Source organism: Solanum stenotomum, chromosome 6 (assembly GCF_019186545.1).
Source record: "Solanum stenotomum isolate F172 chromosome 6, ASM1918654v1, whole genome shotgun sequence".
Lineage (NCBI taxonomy): Eukaryota > Viridiplantae > Streptophyta > Magnoliopsida > Solanales > Solanaceae > Solanum > Solanum stenotomum.
In genome coordinates, this window is record NC_064287.1 from 56,295,060 (window position 1) to 56,321,163 (window position 26,104).

At 34.2% G+C, this 26,104-nt stretch overlaps 1 protein-coding gene across 1 annotated transcript; it reads right to left on the reverse strand.

The window, feature by feature from the left end:
• Nucleotides 1-344: 344 nt before the first annotated feature.
• Nucleotides 345-21,342, reverse strand: LOC125867567 (probable serine/threonine-protein kinase SIS8). The gene is made up of 17 exons (XM_049548114.1): nt 21,185-21,342; nt 16,634-17,023; nt 13,549-13,752; nt 11,806-11,997; nt 11,391-11,644; nt 11,008-11,127; nt 10,761-10,850; nt 9,427-9,522; nt 6,361-6,438; nt 5,454-5,574; nt 3,793-4,009; nt 2,117-2,240; nt 2,012-2,031; nt 1,730-1,886; nt 1,336-1,624; nt 1,154-1,226; nt 345-574 (listed from the first exon to the last, which is right to left on the reverse strand). Exons 2-17 carry the CDS (start codon nt 16,883-16,885, stop codon nt 492-494), a joined length of 2,370 nt encoding a protein of 789 aa, XP_049404071.1. The 5' UTR covers nt 16,886-17,023; nt 21,185-21,342; the 3' UTR covers nt 345-491.
• Between the last annotated feature and the right edge of the window lie 4,762 nt (nt 21,343-26,104).

Genomic DNA, 26,104 nt, shown 5'->3' on the forward strand with positions numbered 1-26,104 from the left:
TGTGAACAGCTCACCAATTATGGTGTTTCTGATATACCCTCAAGCTCAAGAAAACTCACGTTTCTATCCTTCAAATGATACACATTGCACAAACTGTACAAAATAGGTTTCCATTTTTTATTTTACTTTTCATTTGATATCCACATTGAAGTCCAACCCGTCCAGATTCACACCGCATAGAATCTATTTCCTACCAAGGATTTTTTTCACATCAACACTCGAAACCAAAATCTCTGATTAAGAGAGGAACAACCCCATCCGCTCCACATCCTTAGAATGTGACAAAGAGATCATTACTTCTTATCATTGCTTGCTGGTATTAGAAATGGGTAAATGATCCCAATAAAAACAGGACTATTTCTATATTTTGAGTGCAGGCAAAGCATACATGTTTTCTAAACTAGAAAATCATATGAAAGTAAAAACTTCAGCCGCACATCAATTAACGCCACTACAATGTATTCCACTATACAAAGGAAAATTGAATTCACTTAGCATAGTGAGTATTCACAGTCAAGAAGTCGAGAGAAAATTTCCTCACAACTAGGTCTTTCGTTTGGCTCTGCCCAGCAATCTGCAAAAATAAGTTTATGGCCAAACTCATCACAAAAAGAAATAGTGTAAAAAATATTTATGCAATCACATCACTTAGGTATATGTATGCCATATAAGTATTGGGGAGAGATGATTAGACCAAACATGACACCTACAACTTACCAAGAACATCATACTAGATAGAAGGAATGGGGGTCGAGAATTAGGGTACAAGGTTAGTAGGTAGTCGAACTTTGTCTAATTTTTCTAATCAGTCTTATTATTATTACTCTCCTAATTTCTTTGGAGATTCTCATAGAAGCATGTGCTAAAATCCACTTAGCTACTTACTACTCACTCAACTTAAAATAAAAAATGAAATGGAATTCCCATAAATGGTGCGTGTCAAATCCTCCAAAAGTAGTGTATTTTTGGAGGATCAAAAACGGGTGCGGTAACATCTTTGGAGAATCCAAGCAACACAGATAATAAGTAATCTCTATGATAAACATCAATTGATAACCTGGAAAAAGTGGTAACTAACAGGTTATCAGTTAAAATATATTGATAGTGTAAAAAATCTACAGGGTGAATGTAACTTATATCCAACTGTGATTACCTACTATTAGTCTGCCGAGGGGTCCTTCAGGTATCTCTAACCTTGATCCTTCATTGGCAACAGCATAAACGACCTAAAAATAAGCACAATGCATTACTAGATGCAGCAATGTAGAAATATACCAATGTCAATTTTCTATAGCAAATTAACCTGTATCAAGTTACAAGGTCAAATTAACATACCCGATTGGGTGGTATACCCTCCCATGGTCTGTTTAGGGTACAAAGCTCCCACATTATCACACCAAAGCTAAAAATGTCACATTTTTCTGTGAAAGGCTCATTACGAATGAGTTCTGGAGCCATCCATTCAGGAGTACCAGCAGACGTTGAGTCTCTCATAGATGCATCTGTCATTATTCTTGAGAGGCCAAAATCACAAATTTTGACAGTCCAGCGCTTATTCACAAGGCAGTTTGCACTTTTTAAATCACGATGGACAATCTTCATTCGATGTAAGCACATGAGCCCTCTTTAGATCCAACAGAAACATGAATCAGTTAATATTATCATAAATCCTGTCAGGGTATAAGTAACATGTCAGGTGTATTAGTTTCAGAACATTTGGTAAACCAACCTGCATATATCCCGAAGCATATTGAGCTTCTTCTGCCAGCTAAGCCTGTTCTTTTGACCACTTACATGGATCAAATGATATAGAGATCCCATCTCCATGTATTCAGTAACCATTGATAAATGTGGGGGGTTTGCACAGGCACCCAGGAACAATATAACTGTGAGGAATAGCATTAGTTAAATCACACTAGCCTAAATCCTAATTACAAATATCATACTTCTAGGCAATATTGGGAGTAGAACTAAAAACCAACACTTGAAACAAACAAAAAGAGAGATGTACCATTTGGATGTCGAAGTCGGCTGGGAAAAGTGACAAGAAAAGAATACAACAAGTTAGAACTGTTTAAAGCTCAAAGTAACAAAATCCATAAAGCAGATACAACACCTAAGGATAGAGATCTCGTTGCAGAAGTCCTCCATATTTTCAGCAGTAAGATCTTGCTCCAGAAAAACTTTAATAGCAACCTCAGTTCCATTCCACTTGCCACGAAAAACTTCTCCAAAGAACCCTAGAAATATAACTGGAGTGTTTGAGAACTCAAATTTTAATATTGCATGGGGTGGTGGAACCAGATCTTTCATTAGAAAAATAGAAGTCAGCGTCATATTCTAAAACTCACATTGATTCTACAGGTCACTGTACAATCATTTCTTTGATACAGATGATTTAGTTAACAAAATGTAAAAAAAAAATACATATCTGGTCTTTGATCATTGAAGAGACAAGTAAGTGACTTTACTTCCTCAACAGGTTATGTACAAAAATTTCCTATATGTCCAATACAAATCCTTCTGGCATCTATCTGTATCCATATCTAGTGTATCTTTCCACTTCAGTGACATGACGCAATTTGCTTCTTATTTGGGAAGGGTGTTAAACACTGTAAGGACCTCTTTCTAGTACAAGAGGACTGTATAGGACACGACATCTGGTGAACATTCAATCTGCAAGATCCACATCCAAGTTTCATAGATTTTAGTTTGCATCCTTGTCCCAAGATCATCAGATCAGTATAAGCTCATAGCAGAGGCTCATGTATGGAAGAACAAAAAATATTATTAGAGATGTAAGATTTAGATAGGAATCACGAGATTCTGTTTGTTATAAATCTATATTGAAGTTGAAACGACTGAATACTTTTAAAAAGATTTTAACGGAAAATGGGAAATTAGAGCTGATAGTCACAAGGGACAGAAATTAAAGAAAACAAATAACCACATCTCCATTTCTGGTGCCATTTTTAGTATGTCAGAACCATCAGAAGAACCTATTTCACCCCAATGTCCACACACTTGTGTTCTTTTCTGCCATAGAAAGCCACAAAATGTTGTCCTTTTGTACATGAGATTCGGGAGGAAAAAAATTAGCAGAACATCTCAGGGTCAATACTAAACTCATCTTTCACATAGAGGTGCAAAAGCATATTGGACTATTGGAGAATCTCTGATCAGTGTAGCAAAACCCAACAGGACACATCGGCAGACCAGTAGAAATCATCATTGTGTTCCTAATCTTCAATATGGTCCACTTTCTTGTCTTCAACTCTTCAAAGATGTTCTAAACTTAATATAGACTTAGGCTAAATGGTAATTTAGATGTAATTTCCTTCCCTCCCTCCCTCACACAACACATATGAACCCACATTTGCCTAGTTTTACTTGGATACGGTCCCCAGTTAGACATCCCTCTCTGTAGAATCCTCCACGGTCTTAAGTGAAGCAGCTAAATCCAAGTTTAGTTGATATCATAATTTTGATGACAACTTAATATCATAATTAAAGAACAATAATCAAGATTTCATGAACTATGATGACGAAAAGGATAAACCTGGCTGCCTGGGTTGCTCCTACAATAAAGTTGGCAGAGCATGATCCACCAGCAATAACATTCTAGTTTACAAAGCATGAGACCAAGGAGCAAAGGGAGCAGACTCACCTAGCTCATTGCAGCCCTATAAGTGGCACTAAAGAATATCTAATCGATGCACTTAACAAAGAAAGAAAGAAAAGAAGCTGAAATACATCAGCATTACTACAAAAATGTTTAAGAACAATGCTTACCTATCCCAACTCGAGTGCCAACAGTCAACTCTGAGAAGTCTATATTCCATTCTTCAAAAGGTAGAAGAGGCTTATTCAGATACATATGTGATTCTAGAATCCTGTTCCAGGTTGAGACCAATTCATCATTCATCCTGTCTGGCCCACTTTTTTCTGGAACCTGTCTCCTCAACTCGTGGGGAGATGAGGGTAATGACATTGATCTCTGTGAACTTATCTGCTCGCTTGAAAAAGCAAAACAGTTAGAATGCAGATCCGACATTTCATCATGGTCATCATGGTGAAACCAGGGACCTAAAAGGGACTCTAGTAAGTAATGACTGAAACAAGTACAGATTCAAACAAGATATTAACTTTCACAAATTGATGAGTTTTGGGTTCTAAACTTATTTTGGATGGGAATATGACAACCTCTTGATTTAAACCTGAATTGGAAAACAAAAAGATAATGCCTTTTCATTTATTTTCCACAATTAGAGGCCCCACAAATCAGAGTTAAGAAGAAATTTCAACTAAATCCAAACCTCAATAGTGTTACATAGGGAAAAAAAATCAGTGTTCTTAACACATAGAAACTATTTTAACACAGCCTAAATATTTTTATTTTTTTTTATGACCGTGGTGTCCGGGGAGCTTTATCGCACCTCGCCTAATTCCACGGATACCTTCCACCTCCCACCAGTAACAGGTAACAGTTTAAATATTCATCCTCTTTCAACGCATTTGCAACAGTTCTCTTCCCTCAAGCTCACCAGACCACCACCAACCGCTGACATCCTCACAGAAAAGGCAGAAAGAAACTAGAATATTTGATTATGCAAGTATGAGTATCATGTGTGTAATTATATACAACTAGATTAAAAGTGTTGTAACTTGTTCCCTCCAACATTTGATAAAATCTATCGTTTTGCTTTACAAATAAAAGTAACTCTATTTCAGAGATGGCACCTAGCAGGTAAAATTATACATGGCAAATATTTAGAACTTCCCTATTTCAAACATCTCAGGTCTGAGGAACTCATATACATCTGTTATCTTACACCAGAAAGCCGAAATACAAGGATCTGTATCGAATTTTATGTACAGGGCTTAGGTAAGCCTTCAAACTATCTTCTGTTCCACTCCAGCCAAATTGTCCAAAATATGCATGCCGGGATGGACCGATGGTGCATGTTTCTTACTCTATACAACTTAAAATGATCAACTTCATCAACATCAAAGCTGATATATGAACTTAGAAGTTAGAACTAACAAAGTAGAACAATTATTAATGTTTGAGATCCAAGTTATTATTAGATTTAAGAAAAGATAGTCTCCTATCTATGGTCACACTAGGGGTTTGTATGCAGGAAACTTTCAATTTCCTCCACGTTAGGTTGGTCAAAATGTTTTGGAAAACAACTTTCTTCCTTGTGGAATTGGAGAAAACTGTATTAAGACCACAAGATTCAAAAGTCTTATATACCTTCTTAAACTCCATATCAAGTCAAACCAAATAAACAAATTGAAACGGAGGGAGTATTCCTTTTCATTCTAAAAAGGGGGAAACTGAAAAACATAATTTTACTGACCACTGGTATCACGCATAAAACCTAACTTACCAGAGCAAAAGATATCAAAACTAATACAGGTCCTCAAACCAGAGAGAAAAGGTAACATACATCTTTTTTCGGATCTGAGGCACCATCTCTGTTGGTTGAGGCATGATGATATGAACTACTTTCTTCTTGCTCTTTCAAGAGTCGGTTCTGCTTGAATGCTTCATTCATAGCTATAACAGCCCTGGTATGATTATGACCCAAAGATGAAATAAGTACACGAAAGTGGCACATAAAAAGTCTTTTAACAATCTTCAGGTCAACACCATATTATGATAAAGAACTTCCAGGAACCCTTTCTAGGTAAGATATTCTTTTTTTAGCTGTAAGTGGCCCTAAGTGATGTTTGGATAGTTCTATATAAATGTATATTGTTATTCATAAGTTTGTTTTATTTTTACCATACCATCCATATTATTACTTTCACCACCATTATCTAAACGTAATAACATTTTCAATAAAATAATATGTATTAGACAAATGAGTTAGTAACTAGCAACATTTAAAAAAAGAAGAGTATTGAAAAAATTACTAAGCTCAACAAGAAAAATAAAGTTAGAGAAAACTTTAGGAAACTTTATGCAAAATATGGAAGATAAGTACTAATAGAATAAGATAAAGAATTATTGCAAAAAATTACAGTGCAATGGATGGGAGGAACGAAAAATTAAAATTTCTTTAAATTTCAGAAATAAGGATCAAAGTGGAATCAATGACCTCTTGGTTTTTTTGGAAAAAGAAAAACACTTTTTCCTTGAAAGTTATCAAACAAAACGCAGCTGAGAAACTTCTTGAAAAAATTTTTGAAACTAAGAAACTTCTTGAAATCTGTCAGGAAAATAGATATAATGACACAATGGGAATCAACCAAGTTCAACTTTGTACAAAATTAATACAGGAAAATATGAGCCAATGTATAGAAGTGCTATAGTAAGGCTGTTGATATGATTATTGTAGTAAAAATATTGACCTTACGACATCATCACCAATTTCTGGAGTTTTTCTTCTTCGTATTCTCCGTGTTTCTGATGTCGGTGCACCTTCTGACCTGTGAAACAATAGGAAACTCAGCAAACATTTGCACGAATTTTATTTATATTTGAAAGTTTTGAGAAGTTAATTCAGTTATTAACAGAAAACAGAGTACATCTTAAGAGTATAGAAGACAAGAACCTGCACATATTTTAACTTAGATGCATGCCAACATTTTTGGTATTACCTATCTACATAAAAATATGGAAGGGTAATGCAGCTTCGTTCAGAACACCAAAGATGAATAAACTGTACATATTTTTTCTATTTCAAAGATGGGTTAAATTTTATTCTGAGATGCTCTGCAAAAAGGGGTAAATAAACCGAATTAGTGGAGCATCTCATTGCAAGAATATCACCTACTGTTTCCTATTAAGTGGCTTGATTTAGCTGCAGACTATCTAAGAAATAAACTTTTCCTGTTAAGATATTACATGATTTGCATTAACCGGGGATCTGATTGGAGATATAATTACGAGTTTATTTTGCAAGTATACATTTGCTGAAATGCAAAACTGTAATCTCTATAAATTTCCAATCGAGCTTTTAAGTAATTCTATACTACAATTTTTTTCATGATATAGGGAGAACCCCTGCTTTCTAAATATTTCTGAGTCTCTAAAAAGCTACAGTGTTGCCATAGGGATCTCTTCACTGCTGGAGTCGGATCTCTCCTTATTAGGACTCTTCAAGTCTCACCTTACACCTCGAAAGATTCACAGGCTCCTGGCGATCCTTCCCTGAAAAATCTACTGCCAGAAGACCAGCCATTCACTCCCATATGCTGACCCATCTCGCTACCTGACCCACACATCCCCACATACCACAATTTCCCGTGACCTTTTCCGTCGAATCTTTTATCTACAGGATTGCTAGAGAAAGGACACTCAAGCCCAGAATATAACACTATCCGAATCACTTCCTTTCACCTTCAGAATCCAACTCCTTTACTGTCAACCAGTTGAACCTACTGATCCGGGATCCTTTCCACCCATATCTGGTACAAGTAGGCTCGCCTCAAGTCATTAAGCCATCTAGGTTTCAGGTTACTGTTGCAAGTTGTTTTTTTATTTTTTGGTTCTAGTATTTCCTCTTCTCGTCATAGAATCATACAGAAATAGCAAATATGACAGGGAAAGATGATTCTTCAAACATAGGTGATATCAAACCTCTTTCCATCCATTTCAAATTCTTCCACTATTACCTCAGTGAAATTGGAAGGCTGTAGTAAACTACATGTTATGGTCCGCTTCAATTGAACTATGGTTTATTGACCAAGGTCGTGATGACCACGTAGTTAAGAATACTAGTGTGACATCTGTGGGACTCAACCTCGCTTGTTCAAGACTGGACATCAGAAGCAGAATTTTGAGCTATGGCTCTTGCAACCTATGCACTTATCTGGTTAAACAACTTCTCCAAGAGTGAAAGTGTGTAGAAGTCAAGCAAATAAAAATATGTGACAATCAAGCTCCCCTTGGCATTGCCTCAAATCTTGTTTTTCATGAGAAGACAACATATATAGGTGGATTGTCATTTCATTAGACAGAAGATTGAGTCTAGATGCATCGCTACTAGGGGTGTCAAATGGGCGGGTTGGGTTAAATATGGGCTGGTTAGAGTGGGTTGGTACAACAAATGGTCGTGATCCAACCCACCCAAAGGATACTAAGTTCAAGATGGGTTGAGCAATGGGTTATAACCCAACAAATGTTCTAACTAAATCTCTCAAAGGACTTCGGGTCTAGTACATTTGTTACAAGCTCGAGCATTATGATACGTAAGTCCAGCTTGAGGGAGAGTGTATTGTATGGTTTGCATTAATCAGGAATCTAGTTAGGATTTTATTTTGTAATTATACACTTACCAAATTGTATACATTGTAACTGCTATAAATTCCCAGTCAAGCTTTCCAGCAAAGTATTCCCAAATTTAGGCACACTCTACTGCCTCCATGCCGGGATTCTTAATAATAACTGCTCTTTCCATGAGTTGCAGTTGTTCAATACCAATACACTCCATCTGCAACTGAACTCTTGAAAGATCCTTCAATTTTGTGAGGGTCACCACTCATGCACAAAGGAGATCACTAGTTCAAGATGAATATGTTACTTTATCAAATGCAAATCTTTGTTACCTTTGGCTGCTGGACAAGAGCTCCTCTATAAGCTATAAGAATGATGCATCAAAAAGGAGTTTATTAACTATGTAATTATGGTTTCAGCTTGTAACTTTTTGGAGGTAGCCAGCATACCCTTAATGCTGAAGAATACAACTTTAACTTTTATAAAAAAAAAAAAAAGGAGTTTATTAACTCACCAGTTCTAGCTTAGATAGTTTGTATAGTTAGCCAGAGATTTTTTGTAAGCTCAAATGCCATATATTGTAATTCTTGCATCTTCTTGATGTTGTTATTAATACCACTTACTTTATCCGAAAAAAAAAAGAATAATGCATCAAAACACTACATCCATGTAAAGCTTGTGCATAGAGAGGTTGTTTCCGATAGACCCTCGACTCAAGAAAAACATTTTCCAGAACAGGTTTTGAAAATTAGTGTTTGTCCATGAAAATTCCAAATTCAACTTGAAGTTACATTTTTTTGATTTGCAAAACATCTTTTAACTTGTTTTCAAACTCACTTTTCAATTTTGAAGTTGTATTTAAGTACATTCAAGCATGAACGTTATTCCAAGTATTCATTGCAAAAAGTATAACCAAAAACAATTCAACTCCATAAATTCCTTTAAAAAAGTGAAAAATATTTGGAATCTACGGACAAATGCCTACTAAGATTCAGAACTTTTATGTAAGCATCATTGACCTCTTTTATTACTTTTAGCCTAAGAGTGTAAACTGGGAGCCACTAACCGTGAATGAGAAAAATACCTGATATAGATGAAATCATGGGAAGACCAATAGTAATAATATCATTGATTCACATATGTAAATCATTAGCAGTTATACTCTCAGAGGAAACAAAAAACAGGACTACATGAGATACCTTGAAGTAGAAACATCATCTGAATAACCTCTGAAAGTTCTGTTATCACCGCTAAGCATGGACCGTCCATGTGCTCTAAATGAAGGATGCTCAGGACTGAAAGGATATAAAGCAATTGAAAAATGAGAAAAAATAACACAGCTACACATTAAGATATTGAACAGCTCATTTCAAGTAAATGTGGATAAAAGACTCATTTTGATGTTTGCTAAACACAGATTAAACATCTAAGTCCCAATTAATTCATTACATGCATTAAAAGAAATTCTCCAAATAATTGTGTCAGGAGTTGAAAACAAAAACCATGACAAGCACTCAAAAATATATACATACTTATTTCCATCTATGGATCAATAAGTTATATCCAAATCTCACATGTGAAGATAAAGTAGAAATATGTGAGAAGTTAAAGTAGAAACTAGTCATTCAGGAGGTACCCCGAATGTAAGCTCCACCATGAGCATGTCAAACACAAGTAGCAACTTAATGTATTGTAACTTGTAACCATCATTTGTCCAAACAAAGCCTGGAAATTCCTTTCTCAGAGTCTTCTTTTAAACTAATTCAGGGGGCAAGTGTTTTTAGCTTAGCACTTTCACATAAAGGTACAATTGTATTCTTTCATGTATGCTTGTCCAATTGCAGAATAATTCCAGAGAAACCAGAAAATGCGTCACCAAATAAGATTCTGCTTTTTCAAACTCAGAATAAGAACTTAGCAACAGCACCAAGGATCACAACATCCTCATCTTGTGCCAAGTGATTTATCATATGGAGTAAAAGACAATAGTATAATACTGTCTGATATTAAAATGGAACTAAGTCAGATAAAGCCGAACAATCATATCTGGAAACCCGACATTATGCAATGTGCGATACAGAAAGTACCTTAATCTCAGAACACAGACCTCAAACATTCTGTTTCAAAAGCATGTTGTCCTTTACGCTCAAGCTACCCAACATGATGAATTTGTGTTCATCTTATGCCCTACATGGCCTGCTTGGCAGCATTTTTCTGATTATCCAATCAAGGATATGTTCACCAGAACAAAGTTTGGTAACATTGAGTTCCATTAATGTTGAGAAGCGATGAAACCAGAAAACCTTACAAACTGAATACATATACATGTGTCTCTTCCTTAACCATTTCTATTACTCACACCCAAATTCATGTAACATACTGAGACATGTGCAAGCATGAATAGACCCTAACATCACAGGACTTTGAATAAGTGCATTATTAGAAGTCCAAACGACTGAAGAACTTGTAAACAAAACAAAAAATATGTCAACGAAAACATCAGAATAGGAGTCTGTGCCATCAAAAAAAAAACCTTGAACTTGCAGTCCTCGGTTCTGTTATAACTTTGCTGCGACCTCTTCTCCAAACCGTTGTAGCAGTATTAGGCGCACTATGCGAGAAACTGGTACAGAAATGATTTACTAAAAAGCAAGCAAAATAACCTTAGTTTTCAAAAGTAATCTGACAGACGGACATCACAATGTCTTACACTCAAAGATGGGTCTTTTAACCATCTTTCAAAAGCTAAATCATGGCTTTAAGGATGAGCAAAATAATACCCCAATTTTCTGTCAATTGAAGTGTTAGCGCGCAACATCGTATTCCTCAATGAAGGTCCTGCAGCATTTGAAGATGCTTCAAATCTCCTCTGATACTGGAGGATGTCATCTTTCTCAGAACTGTAGAAATAGAAGATTAGTTAAAACAAATATGTAAGTAGGCAACGAACTGTTTCTCCACCAAAGAAAAAAAAGAAATTTCTAGGGGGAGATATAATATGTCTATGAAGATTCTCATCACACAACAGAAGAAGAGTGTTTTTTTATATCCAGAAGAAGAGTACAGAAACCAAATGGAAAATACTCATCACACAACAGAAGAAGAGTACAGAAACTAAATCGAAGTTGAATATATTAAAAATAAATAATAATTTTCTTCTAACCTATCAGTATCATTTCTCTCTGAAAACCCATAGAGGGGGCTGTTAGGCTCCAGAGGCGAATCACAGGAATCATTTTCTGCAGAATCACTCTCCCCAGCAGCCATGTGGGTGAGGAAAATCGCCTTGGTTGTTCGTGGAATAAGTTGACCAGGAAAACGCATAAGGTCAACAAGTAGCTCCACAGAATTTAGCACAACAAGTATAGACATGTGCTTATAAGATTCTGCACACTCAGACCCTTCAGCAGGCAAACCCTGATTTGAGAACCATAAATTTATAGTAAGTAAAATATAAGTAGGTATGGAAATGAAAGAAATGGTAGCAACAATTCATAGTAACAAGCAGCAAGATGATTATTAGTCCTAATTTTAGAGATAAACAGAAAAATCCAAGCAAAAATAAGCTTCAAGCTCACCACAACCAGCCGGCATTCAAAACCTACAGTATCTGCAAGCAATTTGAATAATATTGCTCGAGAACGAGATGAGCTTTGTTTTATTTGACCCAACATCTGGACACCTTGATTGTCAGAAATCTGAGAGGCTTCCTCAAGTGCAGCTTTAGCATGACTTATTTCCGAGTTTGGTCGCTTGTAAACATCCGACACCTGTATAGGAAGGCATGCAAGCAACGGGAGAAATCACAAATGTCCATAGATTAAACTTCAACCTTTTTCCCTTTTATAACTGTACAGTTCAAAGTGTAAAAATACATCATATGCTCCACTAATTTGGCACCAAAAATATTTCAGTTTGATTGCTTATGCTGCCCCATTTACTACGTAATTCAGTAAGTTGAGTGACCATATGAGGAATTATCTCTCAAAAAATTCGAATAATTTCCTCTTTGCTGATTTTTGAAGATCCACTGGATGGAAATTCAGCATCACAGACAAAAAAGATTTGAGGATGTTAACCATCTCATGGAGTATGTACTATGCCTGGGAGAGTCATAGAAGCTCTCCTGAGCTGGGAATAAGCAGGTACACAGACAAAGGATAGGATTAGATGGAGAATTGTCCCAGCTAGTATCTGGTGGACAATTTGGAAGGAGAGGAACCTTAGATGCTATGAAAGTAAACTGAATAGTATGTAGAAAGTCAAATTGAATTGTACCTTGACCTTATGTTTTTGGTATAACCAGTTGTATCCCAATGATACTGTCTCTATCATTGATGTTTTAGATGAATACTCTTGTAAATATGGTTTCAGTGCATAGGTTGCACTGTTTTGGTTTATAATAAATACAGAAACTGGTACCATTGTCCAAAAAAAAAATGAGGAAGTCAGCAGAAAAACATGCAAGTTACAAGAGAATTTTGCAAACAAGGCATATTTTGATAAAATATTATGGATGTCAACATAGTGTCAGGAACTTTTTCTTTTTAATAAGTAACACAAGTTTAGGAATGAGAAAGGAGGTTCGGTGACTAAGTTAAATCAGAGGGAAAGGTAACTGTAATTTTATAGGAAACATAAAAATCACATACAAAGGGTTTATGAAGCATACATAACATAGTTGAACTCAAAGGAAAGAACAAAATTTGGGATGAACTGCAAAGACAAGAAAACAAGGGGCAAACTAAAAAGTACTAATCATCTCTATACAAAATCCCAAAACCAGAGATCAATTTTCAGAGAGCCACCAATAATGCAATATCCCAAAATCAGAGATCAATCCATAAAGCCACCAATTAATATGTAAAAAATGAAACAAACAAGAAATAATTACAAGGGAAACAAATTGCTACACAGACATCAGGAAAAGAAAAGGTCAATATGTATGTCAACTACGAGTCACTTCCGAATTAGTTGGGATAAGCTACATGACATTATTGTATCCACATTGCTCCACAGTCCTTATCATTTCCAACTGTAAAGAACTTTAGTGTAATGGCCTGTTTTGACAGTAGAACGGGAGAGGGGGAGTCGTACCCATTCTTCTGAAAGACTAAGACTGGATATCTGAATTGACTGTATTTTAGGCAACCATAATCCTGTCTAATCTCACTTTGTCTGTCTGCTTATACGGGCTAAATGTCATCCTTATACCATTAATTAACTTATCAAAAACTAGGGCAAACAAGTATGGACTCAAGGAACAAGTGATATGCATATTGGGGGGGGGGGGGGGGGGGGGGGATATATAAGTCACCCACCAATCCAGCTATCTTTTTTATCATTGCTGCAGGACTTGCGTTCAAACCTTTCACCAGTGTAATAGTCAGTTGCTTTAGCATTGTAAGCTTTTTGTCTTTCTTGGCATCCACAAGTATAACATCTGCTCCAAAACCCTCAAGCTCTAAAGCATGAAGCTCATCCAACGTAGGAATGTCTTCAAAACGTTCCTTTAGCCTTTTCTCCTGAGCCAAAATAGGAGAAGCAAAAGAGTGCACACATTAAAATTTTAGCAATGCAATTTCCTATCATAATTTTTTTTTAGAAAAGGTAACTTGTATTATAAACAAAGGAATACTCGGGACGTATTCCAGTAATACTTACAATCAGAAATACAAAAGTGTTGTTGTTTTCCTATGAACTCTTTAAGAATTCTAAGATACTAGGATATCCTCATCTTCATGAGGATATTCATGTTTACACCAAAAATAGAAAAGAGCTATACAATTCAACTTCATCTTCTCCATAGAGCAGCTCTTGTTCTCAAAACATCTCTGATTCCTTTCCAGCCAAATAGTCCACCAAATGCAGGATGGGACACTATCATAATTTTGTAGCAGCACCCACATTAGAAGATCTAAAAAGTAGGAAGGGCACTGGAAAGATAACACCCAGAGAAATGTGTCCTTGACAGAATGTAAAGGTCGATTTTAGGTATATTCCTTGGGAAATATAAAGGGCCAGATTATTCAAACAAGTTATAATCGAGGCAATTGATGGACCTTGAGAAGACTGTAATCATACGGAAATATATACTCTAGATTAGTAATTACAATAGTGAAGTTAACAAATATTTGCCATTCATGCAACTAGCCAGTGCAGTAACTTCCTCAAAAGAGGAAACATAAGTTAATAACAGCTTAAGAGTAGAGTTTTTTCTAATAGAAGTAGCAGCGAAAGAGTTTTTTTGATCAAGTAAAAGGTTTGTCATAAAGGATTTAATCACATTGACATCATAGAAGCTCATGGAGAGACCATCGCTGATCCAGATAGAATCAAGGAAGAGATTGTGGATTTCTATAAGAATTTATACTCTGAGACAGTACACTGGAGACCTTTANGAAATCCGGTGATCAGAAGGATCACCGGAGGACGTAGGAGAGGGGGGTCCTGCTGATTTAGACCATTCCTCGGTTATTGTGTCTGAGAGCTTTTTTCACTTTTCTGACATAGGTCTCAGGGAAGATGATAATGATTGGTTGCAGAGAGAATTTGAATAACAAGAGGTGTTGGAATGCTTAAAGTTATGTGCTGCTGACAAAACTCCAGGCCCAGATGGATATTCTATGGGATTTTTCCAATGCTGCTGGGAAATTGTGAAAAAGGATGTGATGGACACTATCAGAAACTTTCACAGGAGTGATAATTTTAAAAAGAGTTTCAATGCAACTTATGTTGCCTTGATTCCTAAGAAAAATGGTGCCAAAAGTCTTAGAGATTTCAGACCTATAGTCTGACTGGGAGTGTGTATAAAATTATCTCTAAGCTCCTTACTGAAAGGCACAAGAGAGTGATTGATATACTGGTGGATAGACATCAAATGGCTTTTATTTAAGGCAGACAATCATGGATGTGGCATGATAGTCAATGAGTGTGTGGATTCTAGAATCAAATAGCAGACCCCTGGTATTCTCTGCAAACTTGACATTGAGAAGGCTTTACGATCATGTTAGTTGGAATTTCCTCCTAAAAAGTTCTAAAAGACATGGGCAGGATCTATTTAGCTTACTATCACACATTTACTTGTATTTGAGGATACTTATCCACCTCCTGGGTAATTTAACCTTTTCCATTAAAGAAAATGATCATTTTCATCTCACCCTTAATCTAAAAACTGACGTTCTAAGAGCCTTCCTGAACTCCTTACCAGCTCTAATTAACCTCCAAAGGTATTTAGAATTTGTAACATATGGATCAAACACCACGCACAAAAACTTTTATATCCATTTACAACAAGGACCATATATCCATTTCTCAGACTACAGAGAAGTTCAGTTTTCTATTTATGAGGTAGAACACATGAGAAATTTTAATCTCACTGTTCACCTCAAACCTTCTATAACATGAAAAACTGGAGAAATGGAGCACAGGAACTAACAGCTCCTATTTGAAGTTTATCAGATGTCACCGAAGAAACAGCATAGAAACAAACAGTTAGAACGCATTTTGTTGGAAATTAAAGAGGTGTCGACGCACTTGTTTTGGAATATTCACTTCGATCATATTACCATAAATCTAGGAGTTCATTTATATAACTATGTCTGTGACCATAAAATACCCAATGAGCTCAAAGTTTGATTTTCCTTTGATTTCATTTTTTGCCAATTTAGGATGTAAGGCAGTAAGCAGCAATCAAAACAAGGATGAAATCACCAGAATGGATACACATGGCAGCTACTTAGCACTTCTCACAATCAATGAAGACACAATTTCTTTTCCAATTAAAAAGAAAATCCTACAATCTAAAATCTAAGTTGTTTTTTTTTTCTAGATACTGGGATTTGACCATAATTTAAATGATATAAAGCTCTTAGACATTACCAAAAAGAATTAAAAGAGTAGGATTATGGCATGATATTGTTCTAACTATTTTTTCAGACTGCAAACTCTTTATACCCCCTTCAAGCTTCCTTTATCAGTGTGATCTATTCAACAATAATAAATAACCTAGATCAAGTACTTGATAAAAGAACCTCTTCAACTACTCACAAAAATGAGGTAGATAACTTGAAGATTTCCTACACCTCAAACGGATTTAAAAACGAAAACAGGAAAATGGTTAAGATGAACATACCTTTTATCAATGGATAAAATAATATAGATGTGGAAGAACTACTGAGAAATCTGCCAATGCAATATTTCTTTCTCTCATCCTATCCTTCATGGCATGTAAGTTACTGATTTTAAGAAAACTCATATCATAAGTGCATCTATTCTTAGAAGTGCATCAGTTGTATGCAGTTAATATTCAATTCATTCAGATCTTAGATAGCAAAAATAGTTTTTAATAAAATGAATATCGCAATACAAGCAACAATACAAAGAATCATTAGTTTCAGCACTCACAGGAACAACAGAGTAGAAACCATTTGGTATTGGTTCAGAAAGTGTTCCAGTTTTCCAGAAAATCTGGGAAGCAGTCTGAGAGGACAACGCATTATATTCTCTTTCAGTTAGTTCCTGATTCCTCATGATTTCTTCTTTGCCATCAAGTGAAACGGATCCAAACTTCTCAGCAAATTCTGAAGGCCACCATGCAGTACTGGGGTATCTATGCTCTAGAAGCCCAACTTCATCTGGTATCTCTTCCATTTCCATAGATAGTTGAATTTTAATACCATCTCATACCACTCCTACCCCATAAAGGAGCTTATAAACTTCACATATGGTTTAAGACAAAATATCATGATCTAACAGCTTCCTCCACTTGATCTGTGCAAAGCTGATGTCATGGACCTGCGAAGTAAGAATTGTTTGACTCAAATTGATGTGTTTCTTCAGCGAAAGACTATCTATAATTCCTTTTAATGTATTGCATACACTCAAAAGAAGCAGGGCTGTAGCCAGGAACACTGCAGAAGAACTCACTAAAGCCTTGGACACACCCTTCTCCTCCAAAATAAATGTAGAAAATAGGAAAATGAAAATAAGAGAGAAATAAGGGGCCATAACAAAAGTAGAGAATTAATCACTATTTCAAGTATCAGATTACTAAAACAAACGCTCTACTACTTATGAAGAGTAGTCCTTATAAGAATAAAATTGTCAGGTCCACAGCAATCAAAAGCTCAAAACCTACATAATTCAACACGCTTTTTCCTAACCAGTACTATGAAAGCAATTAAAAACTCATAACCTTATACTTTTAATGTGATTTTCAGGACGACTAGAATGGAAGTGGAGTATAATGATCCCGTTGTACAAGAACAAGGTGATATCCAAACTTGCAACCACTATAGGGGTATCAAGCTACTAAAGTACACTATGAAAGTTTGGGAGAGGGTCATAGAGATGAGGATGTGGGGTATGGTCATCTCCGAGAACCAATTTGGATTCATGTTAGGGCGGTCATCTACAGAAGTCATTCAGTTACCTTGTAAGGTGACCGTTGGAGCTGTACAGGATAGGAAGAAAGACTTGCATATGACAAAGTCCCTAGGGAGGTTCTATGGAGATGTTTGGAGCCTAGAGGTGTACCGGTGGCTTATATTTGGGAAACTAAGGACATGAATATGTATGATGGTGCCAAGACCCATAAGAACACTGGGAGGTGACTCGGAATACTTTTAAATTGTGGTGGGGTTGCACCAAGGTTCAACTCTTAGCCCGTTTCTGTTTGCCTTTGAGGAAGTGAAGATGTGGGCGCTTGCACCAGTGAGGAGGTGTGAGAGGTTGGCTATAGCGAGTGCTAAGAGAGGTAGAGGTAGGTTGAAGAAGAACTGGTGGAGGTGATATAGCAAGACATGGCACACCTATGGCTTACTGAGACATGATCCTAGATAGAAAGGTTTGGATATCGAGAATTAGGGTAGAAGATTAGTGGGTAATTGACCGTTGTAGCACCTTCATGTGGCAGAGATAGGGGGCTATCTCTTCCCTTTTCTCCTTATCAGTAGTATTCCTATTTAGTACTTGCGTAGTATCTTCAACTTCATTTTTATTGTTACCTGTTGTTTCTTTGCTTGTGTCTATCTTGCCACTTCATTGTCGTTCTCTTTTCTCTTTCTAGCATGTCTTGGTATCTTGCTTTGTTTCTTGCAATAGTGTTTCATATTATTTTTTTCTTGCAACCCTACTTAGATTTCTTTTTTTCTTTTGAGCCGAGGATCTATGAGTAACAGCCTCTCTACTGCCACAAAGGTAGGGGTAGGGACTACGTAAATCCTACTCTCCCTAGGCCCTACTTGTGGGATTAAGTGAAATGATCAAGTTTGAATTATTTCTCTATCTACAGATCTTGGTACTTTTTTGTTCAAGTAAAAAGGTTGGGCAATGTATTAAGAGGAGAAGGACCTAATCTAAGTGAAATGTATTAAAGACAAATCTCAACAAGTGTTGAAAGGAGATAATGAGATCAAAAAGAGATAAAGAGGCTATTTTGATTAATTGTTAAATCCGGACCACAAAAACAACATTTTGGATCTCCATACATCTCACTGATGGAAACATTAACTACACTCACAGAATTAGGCCGACAGAGTTAAAGGATGCTATGAAAAATATGAAGATTAAAATGCAATGTCCCAAATGGAATCCCCATACAGATCTGGAAGTGTCCCGTGAGAGAGTGGAGTCGGACGGCTTACTAAGTCATTTAATGTCGCTAAGAAATGGTAGGGTGCGAACAAGTGGAGAAAGAGTACCCTGATTCTATTTTATAAGAACAAAGAAGACATTCAAAGTTGCAAGAATTATCATGGCATTAAAACTTTGAGCCACACGATGAAACTTTATGTGGCGATAAAACATATATGTAGGGACACTAAAAGAGTGAAAAGAATCTGTTTGGATCTAACCTAGGTATATCTACAACGAAGTCTATATTCTTGCTAAGAAGATAATGGAAATTTATCGTGAGAAGAAGAACAATCTACACATTATGTTCATTAAATTGGAGAAAGTATATAATATAGTATCAAGAAAGGTTCTTTTGTGGGTGTTGGAGAATAAAGTAATTCATATTAGATATATATAAAAGACGAGTCAAAAAAATAACGAATTACAATGTGGATTTATATTATCATTTCTATTTGACAATCTAAACTGTTGCATCTGCATTCAAGTGCTTCAAGAACATGATTACCAAAAAACAAGAAAGATCAACTTCCAACTTCCAAAAGACATCTGAAATTGCAACACTTAACTGTGAAATGCACCAATATTAACTCTCACTATCTGCTGCTCCTAACAATTCGTACAATTGCCTACACCAACTTGATCAAACAATTGGCAAACCAACCAGTTTACACGTTGAGCAACACAAAACACCCTCATGCTTAGTTTTATAAAATTCACAATCAATAAGAATATATCCTTCCTAACTAAGAATTGCCTAAAAATCGCCACACCAAAACAAACGACTCAAACAATCAGCTATACCCTCAGGCTAGCGTGTTTCTAGCTAGGCACATCCAAATTACTACAGTGCTCAAATGTTTTATCCCATTAGATTACTTTTACACTGCTTTTTTGCAATTTTCAGGACCCTAGCAAGAACATCAATTTCCTAATTCAAAATTTCCCTCCATCACCAAACTTAAGATCATCTAGGTTCTAACTTCAAGTGCTGCACACAAGCTAACAGCTTGATCACCAATTCATTTTCCACAAACTGGCATACAGTAAATTTCAGCACAAATACAGCTGTAATCCAGACACTAATATATATAGACTAAGGGGTCACTTGGTAACTGGTTTGGAGGTGAGTTATGCAGGTATTAAATCCTTCATAAGTAATACTACTTTTGGTAGCTGGTTAATAGGTAAGTTATTCATATATAAAATTGATACAGTGGTTGGTTTGCAATTTAGAAATCCGCATAACTAATACATGTATGAGTTATGAGGGAATCTATATATTATTTTATGCACGATAGAATGAAATAAGTAATACATAAATAGCTAAACCCTACATAACTAATATCTACATAAAATAATGCATAGATTCTCTCATAACTAATCCTTGCATTGCTAATACATACATAACTCTAACCAACAACCAAACGACCCCCGTTTGGTAGCTAGTAAAGAAGCAACTTATTCATGTACTGTTTTTTGCATAAGTTACACAATGTTTAGTAGCTAATTAAGAAATAAATTATACATGTATAAAATTAATATGACTTTTGATTTGTAATTTAAAAATTTTCATAACTAATAGATGTATAAGTTATGAGGGAATTGGTGTATTAATCTTATGCAAGGTAGAAGATGGAACAATTAATACCAGCATAGCTAATGTGGCTTAACTAATACATGCATATTTCTAACCAGCTACCGAACAACCCCCAATATTACTCCCTCCATTCCAATTTATGTGGCATTTTTCACTTCCAAAAATTCAATTTGACTAATATTTGAAGCTAAATTAGATTTATTTATTTTTATGACAAGGGAAACCCGCAGCAGCTACCTTTGGGTGCGCATAGGGTAAAATCCGTTCCTATACAATAGCTCGCAAACCACGTAGGAGAGGTAATATGCACTAAGAAAGCCCGGTGCAACGAGCTCGACCCAGAAGGTGTTACCCTTGCTTTCACTGTCGAGGGGTTTCGAACTTGAGACGTCCAACATGGAAGTCCCAAGCCCGGTTGCAATTTTTCTAATGTCAAATAAGATAAATTATATAGTTCGAATCTCATAAAAACACAAAGTGTCACATAAATTAGTACAACACAGGGGAGTAGCATTTTAGCACGCATTGCATTGGGGAAATATTACTCCCTCTGAAGCTAATACTGTATCAGTTGGGACGGAGTAGCATTTAGCAACAGAATTGTATAAAATTGAACAAAAACTGAGCTACAATATACAGAAATGCGAGCATATAATGTAACTATTTACGAAGAAATCGAAGCAAGTAAAAGTAATTAACAGAAGTGTGCTCGGAGACTTTACCGGAACTCAGCAGATCTTAAGGAAGTGAAAATCTGCAGGTAATAGAGTAGCAATGGGCAAATAGCATTTGAATCGCTATATATCGTGAAGAGTGAAGAGAGAGAAATAGAGTGATGCAAACCAGGCAAACTGAAACGGCAGAGGAAGAGAGAGAGAGAGTAATACAGTACTCCGAATAGTATTTTTGTATTCCGACTATCCGCTTACGTATGTTTTTTTTTTTTAGTACTCCTACTATATTTGAAATATTTGATTTATGAATTTTTGCTTGTACTATCACTAATTATTTAATTCGAAATTTTCNAGCAATGGGCAAATAGCATTTGAATCGCTATATATCGTGAAGAGTGAAGAGAGAGAAATAGAGTGATGCAAACCAGGCAAACTGAAACGGCAGAGGAAGAGAGAGAGAGAGTAATACAGTACTCCGAATAGTATTTTTGTATAATCCGCTTACGTACGGTTTTTTTTTTTATGTACTATATTTGAAATATTTGATGTATGAATTTTTATTTGTACCTGTGACTAATTATTTAATCCGGAATTTTCAAAATTGATTAAATTAATTAAGTGTTTGAGAACAATAGTCAAAAAAATGCATGACAATTTTGTTTACTAGGAAAATAGTATCGTTGAATTTATATTGAATACAGAAAAATGTGTCTTAATTTAATTTGTTATATTTAATTTTTGTTGGGGATTGCTTCCTTATCATATTATAAAGCAGTGACTTGATTAAATATAAAAAGATTGGATAGCAAGAATAAGAGTGTGTTGCTTTTGTATTGCCTAGTATCAATGTCTAACAATGGTGTTAAAACTATTATTAATATAGGTTACACAAATAAATGTCTAACTACCAATAGAAAAACTTCATTTGAGCCCTAAAGTATTATGACTAATGATAATCGTTCACATGAAATTATCGTTAGTAATATCAGCTAATATTCCTTTGTTATGATAGGGAATTGCAAATGTGTGTGGCCTACAACAATAAGAACATCAATGACAAATAATCATCCGACTAAATATCTTTTTGAATAATATTTTTATTTGTACCAACACATGTACACATAATGTATTTGTAGGGGCAAAAGATATGATGAAGAAGTTCTTGCATGTCAAGCCGAGGGTCTATCCCAGCCTTTGTACCCACATATATAGGAGTAAGATCTGCATATATTCTATTCTTTTAAGATTTTACTTGTGAAATTTCATTAAATATGTTATTATTATTATTATATCCCAAGAAAATGAATTTATAGACATTAAGTAAAAGAAAATGACCAATTATTTTAGTAATACAGTAAAATCTCACTAGATTAATATAGCTGAGACTATAAAATTTTACTTTATTTTTGTAGGGGTATTAGTTAATCGATATATTGATATTTATTAATTTAAAGAGTGTTTTGAGATTCAATCTTCTGATACTGGGATAACAAGAGCTTACAACATGTATTATTGCAATAGATTTTATCATAGAATATTAAAAGGCTATAAAGTGGGATAAACTAATCTAGAAAAGATTAATGTTTTGGTTGCTATCAAGTTTGCACTCCCGGCTTGGACAATAAATGTTCAGCAAGCAAGAGACAATAGCAAATTATTTTCGGCACTGTAAAATTTGTTTAGAGGATGAAATCTCAGAGAATTTGAATGAGCCCACTTGTGAAAACGTCATTCATGAATTTGAAGTCATGATTAATGATCTAGGTTACCCCAATAAAATGGACGTCAACAACCTATTAGATTACCCAAGTGAAAAATGATACATGTTCAGAGATTCAGAGCTTAGAAGAAATTGTGGCTATCATAAAAAAATTTGTTGAAGATGATACAATACCTTTGGAACCAGTTACGCGTAAGAAAACACTTAGCACATCTAGAACTCTTCACAACTTTATGGTGCAGTTCAAAAAGACAATACTGAAACTTTTGGATGCAATAAGAAAATGTAGAAATGAACTTCAATTAGATTTAGAGTTTAACAAGACACAATAACATCACATTTCGCTAACTTATTTTAGATATATTTGTTTTTTTAAAAAATTATTCATTTATAATATTAATGAGACCATATATTTATATAGGGGTTCTGAAAATATATCATCTTATTATTTTATTAAATTAAGTAACTTTTTCCATTAATCTAAGTCAGGATCAAAGGAAAATATTATCTTAGAGAAATAATCAATTATCGAGTATTAATTTAGCGAGGTTTTAATCCTGTCTTTTGGATCCCACAACTCATTTTCTTCTATTTTCTTGATCTGTCAAATCTTTGGTGACGACTGACGAGGTAAGACTTCTATTCCTTTTCATTTTCATGAAAATGACATTCAAAAAAACTTTCAAAATATTAATAATGTATTACTTTCGAAAATTATCATATTTTGCAAAGTTATTCATTTTTTCTAATTTTTCATGCGGCGTGCATACCTTTTTTGAGGTCCTAATAATTTAGATCTGTGCCGAAGAGTATTATAAGAAAACTTAATTTTTGAACATTTTTGTAACAAGTCTATTAGATATAAAAACAATAGCAAAAGTTAAAAGTGTTTTTCTAATTTAAAATATTTATCAGGCCTCAAGAAAAAAAAAAGTGATTTCTTAGTAATTACAACAGAAATTGAATTTATCAAATCGTTTGGTTGTGATTTGTGAATATTTGCTAGAATCAAAATAAATCTATAGAAAATCATTAAATTATTTATGTTAGAAGGTGGGTTGTGATATATTACCCCAAGATTATAATTCCTAATATTTTTTAAAATTAGAATTAGTGACCTATTTCCGAAAAGAACCCCATTTGTAACCTATAAGGATCGCTGAGACATTGTTGTAATATGTGGTATTCTAATCGATTCTTTTTTTCTACGTTTTTTAAGTTGAGTTCATCACACTGATTTATATAGACAAGTTATATCTTTTATTTGATTCGCAAGTCACTGCACATGAGCGAAATTATTTAGCATATACTCAAAACATAGTGATAATAAAATTTTCTACTGTATAACAAAAACTCAAAAAAATTGGATAAAATCCATTTTTAAGGCTAATCATATGCCTTAATCACCGACAATATTCCTACTTTTTTATACTCTTAATTTTAAACATCACAAAACCATGTAGGTAGATGATGAAGTGTTTATTTGAATCTGACACACTCATTAAAAATACATTTATTGATATAATTATGTTATGATATTATCCTTATTAATTGATATTTTAGTTAGATATTAAATAATAATATGAGGAATGAGTAATTAATGTAAGGATAAAATATAAGAAAAATAATTATATTTTCTTGATATATTAAAAATGACAAATAAAAATGAAAAAATATTTTTAAAATAACAAATAAATAAGAAGTATAATATATACATTAGATTTTTTTAAAAAAAATAAATTATTATAATAAAATATCGTTATAACAAATAATTATTATAAAGAGGCTTGTGGATAAAAAGATGACCTTTTTATTTGGCAAAAATTGTTGTTATTACACAAAACCATGTAGAATGATGGAGTGTCCAAAAACTCAAGAATAACACATTTATGATTAGGCCAAACACATATATAGCACTTCTAACTTGTTGACATTTTTCATTTTTACACTTTATCTTAGTCTTGTTTCATTTTAATCCTTAAACTCTATTTTTTATGTTCCATTTTAACACCAAATATTATTTTTATGATTTTTTTATTTTTATATATATTTTTCAATGGCAACTTCTTATTTTAAATTTACATGTGTCAGTTAATTTTATTTAAAAAATTTAAAATTAACAAAAAATAATTCTTTTTAAAAAATACTAATTTCTTTTTAAGAGTGTTATGTATTTTTGTGTGAAAAATAACCAACGAAATTGTGTTGGTTTTCTTTCTTTAAAATCACCGACAACCTAACAAAGTCAGTCAAGTTTTAACATTGTTTAATAGTGTTATTAGCAATGAACAAGAGTCTTCTTTTAGTAGTGTTATTAACAAAGTCAGTCGAGTCTTTTTGAAGATGGTTTTTTTATTCGTATTGATTTATATTAAAAATTAAAAGTGAGTATTTGCGTTAAATTTAGATGGTCTAGATGATAAGAAAAAAATAAATAAGTAGTGTTATTTAATTTAATTGAATGTTTAAGAAAGAAAATCAAAGAACTTCTGTCAATTTATTTTCATGCAAAAATACAGAGAAATATCAAAAAATAATATTATTGTTTGAAAATTTTTATGTTCGTTCGTGAATGTTTAATTTTTTTACGAAAATTAACAGGTACACGTCTATTTTTTAAAAATAAGAAATTGCTATTGAAGAACATAAATAAAAACAAATCATAAAAAAATAGTATAAGTGTTTAAATAGTACATAAAAAATGGAGTTTAAGGATTAAAATGAAACAAAATAAGTTAGAGTGCCAAAATGAAAAATGATGGCAAATTTACGGGGTTATGTATGTGTTTGGCTTTAATATTAGTAATACATCAATGATTAAATGAACAGGGAAGGATGACTTTTGTGAGGATGACTAGGTAGGATGACTTTTGTGAGGATGAGGGCCCTTCTCCTCCCATCCCCACACTCTTTAAATAAAGAAAAAGATTTTATCATCTTTTGGTAATTTTTTTTAAATAATTCAACATCCTTTAAATTATTGTTACTAATATTNTATATTTTTTATTTGATTCGCAAGCTATTGCACATGAGTAAAATTATTTAGCGTATACTCAAAACATAGTGATAATAAAATTTTCTACTGTATAACAAGATCTCAAAAAATTGGATAAAATCCATTTTTAAGGCAAATCATATGCCTTAATCACCGACAATATTCCTACTTTTTTATACTCTTAATTTTAAACATCACAAAACCATGTAGGTAGATGATGAAGTATTCATTTGGATTTGACAAACTCATTAAA

Coding starts and splice junctions, on each gene's coding strand:
- LOC125867567 (XM_049548114.1), bottom strand. CDS start 16,885: ATGGAAATGGAAGAGATACCAGATGAAGTTGGGCTTCTAGAGCATAGA. Junction 5,575..6,360: donor ATTGGTGATGATGTCGTAAG/GTCAATATTTTT, acceptor TAATCATACCAG/GGCTGTTATAGCTATGAATG. Junction 575..1,153: donor CCTCGGCAGACTAATAGTAG/GTAATCACAGTT, acceptor TTATTTTTGCAG/ATTGCTGGGCAGAGCCAAAC.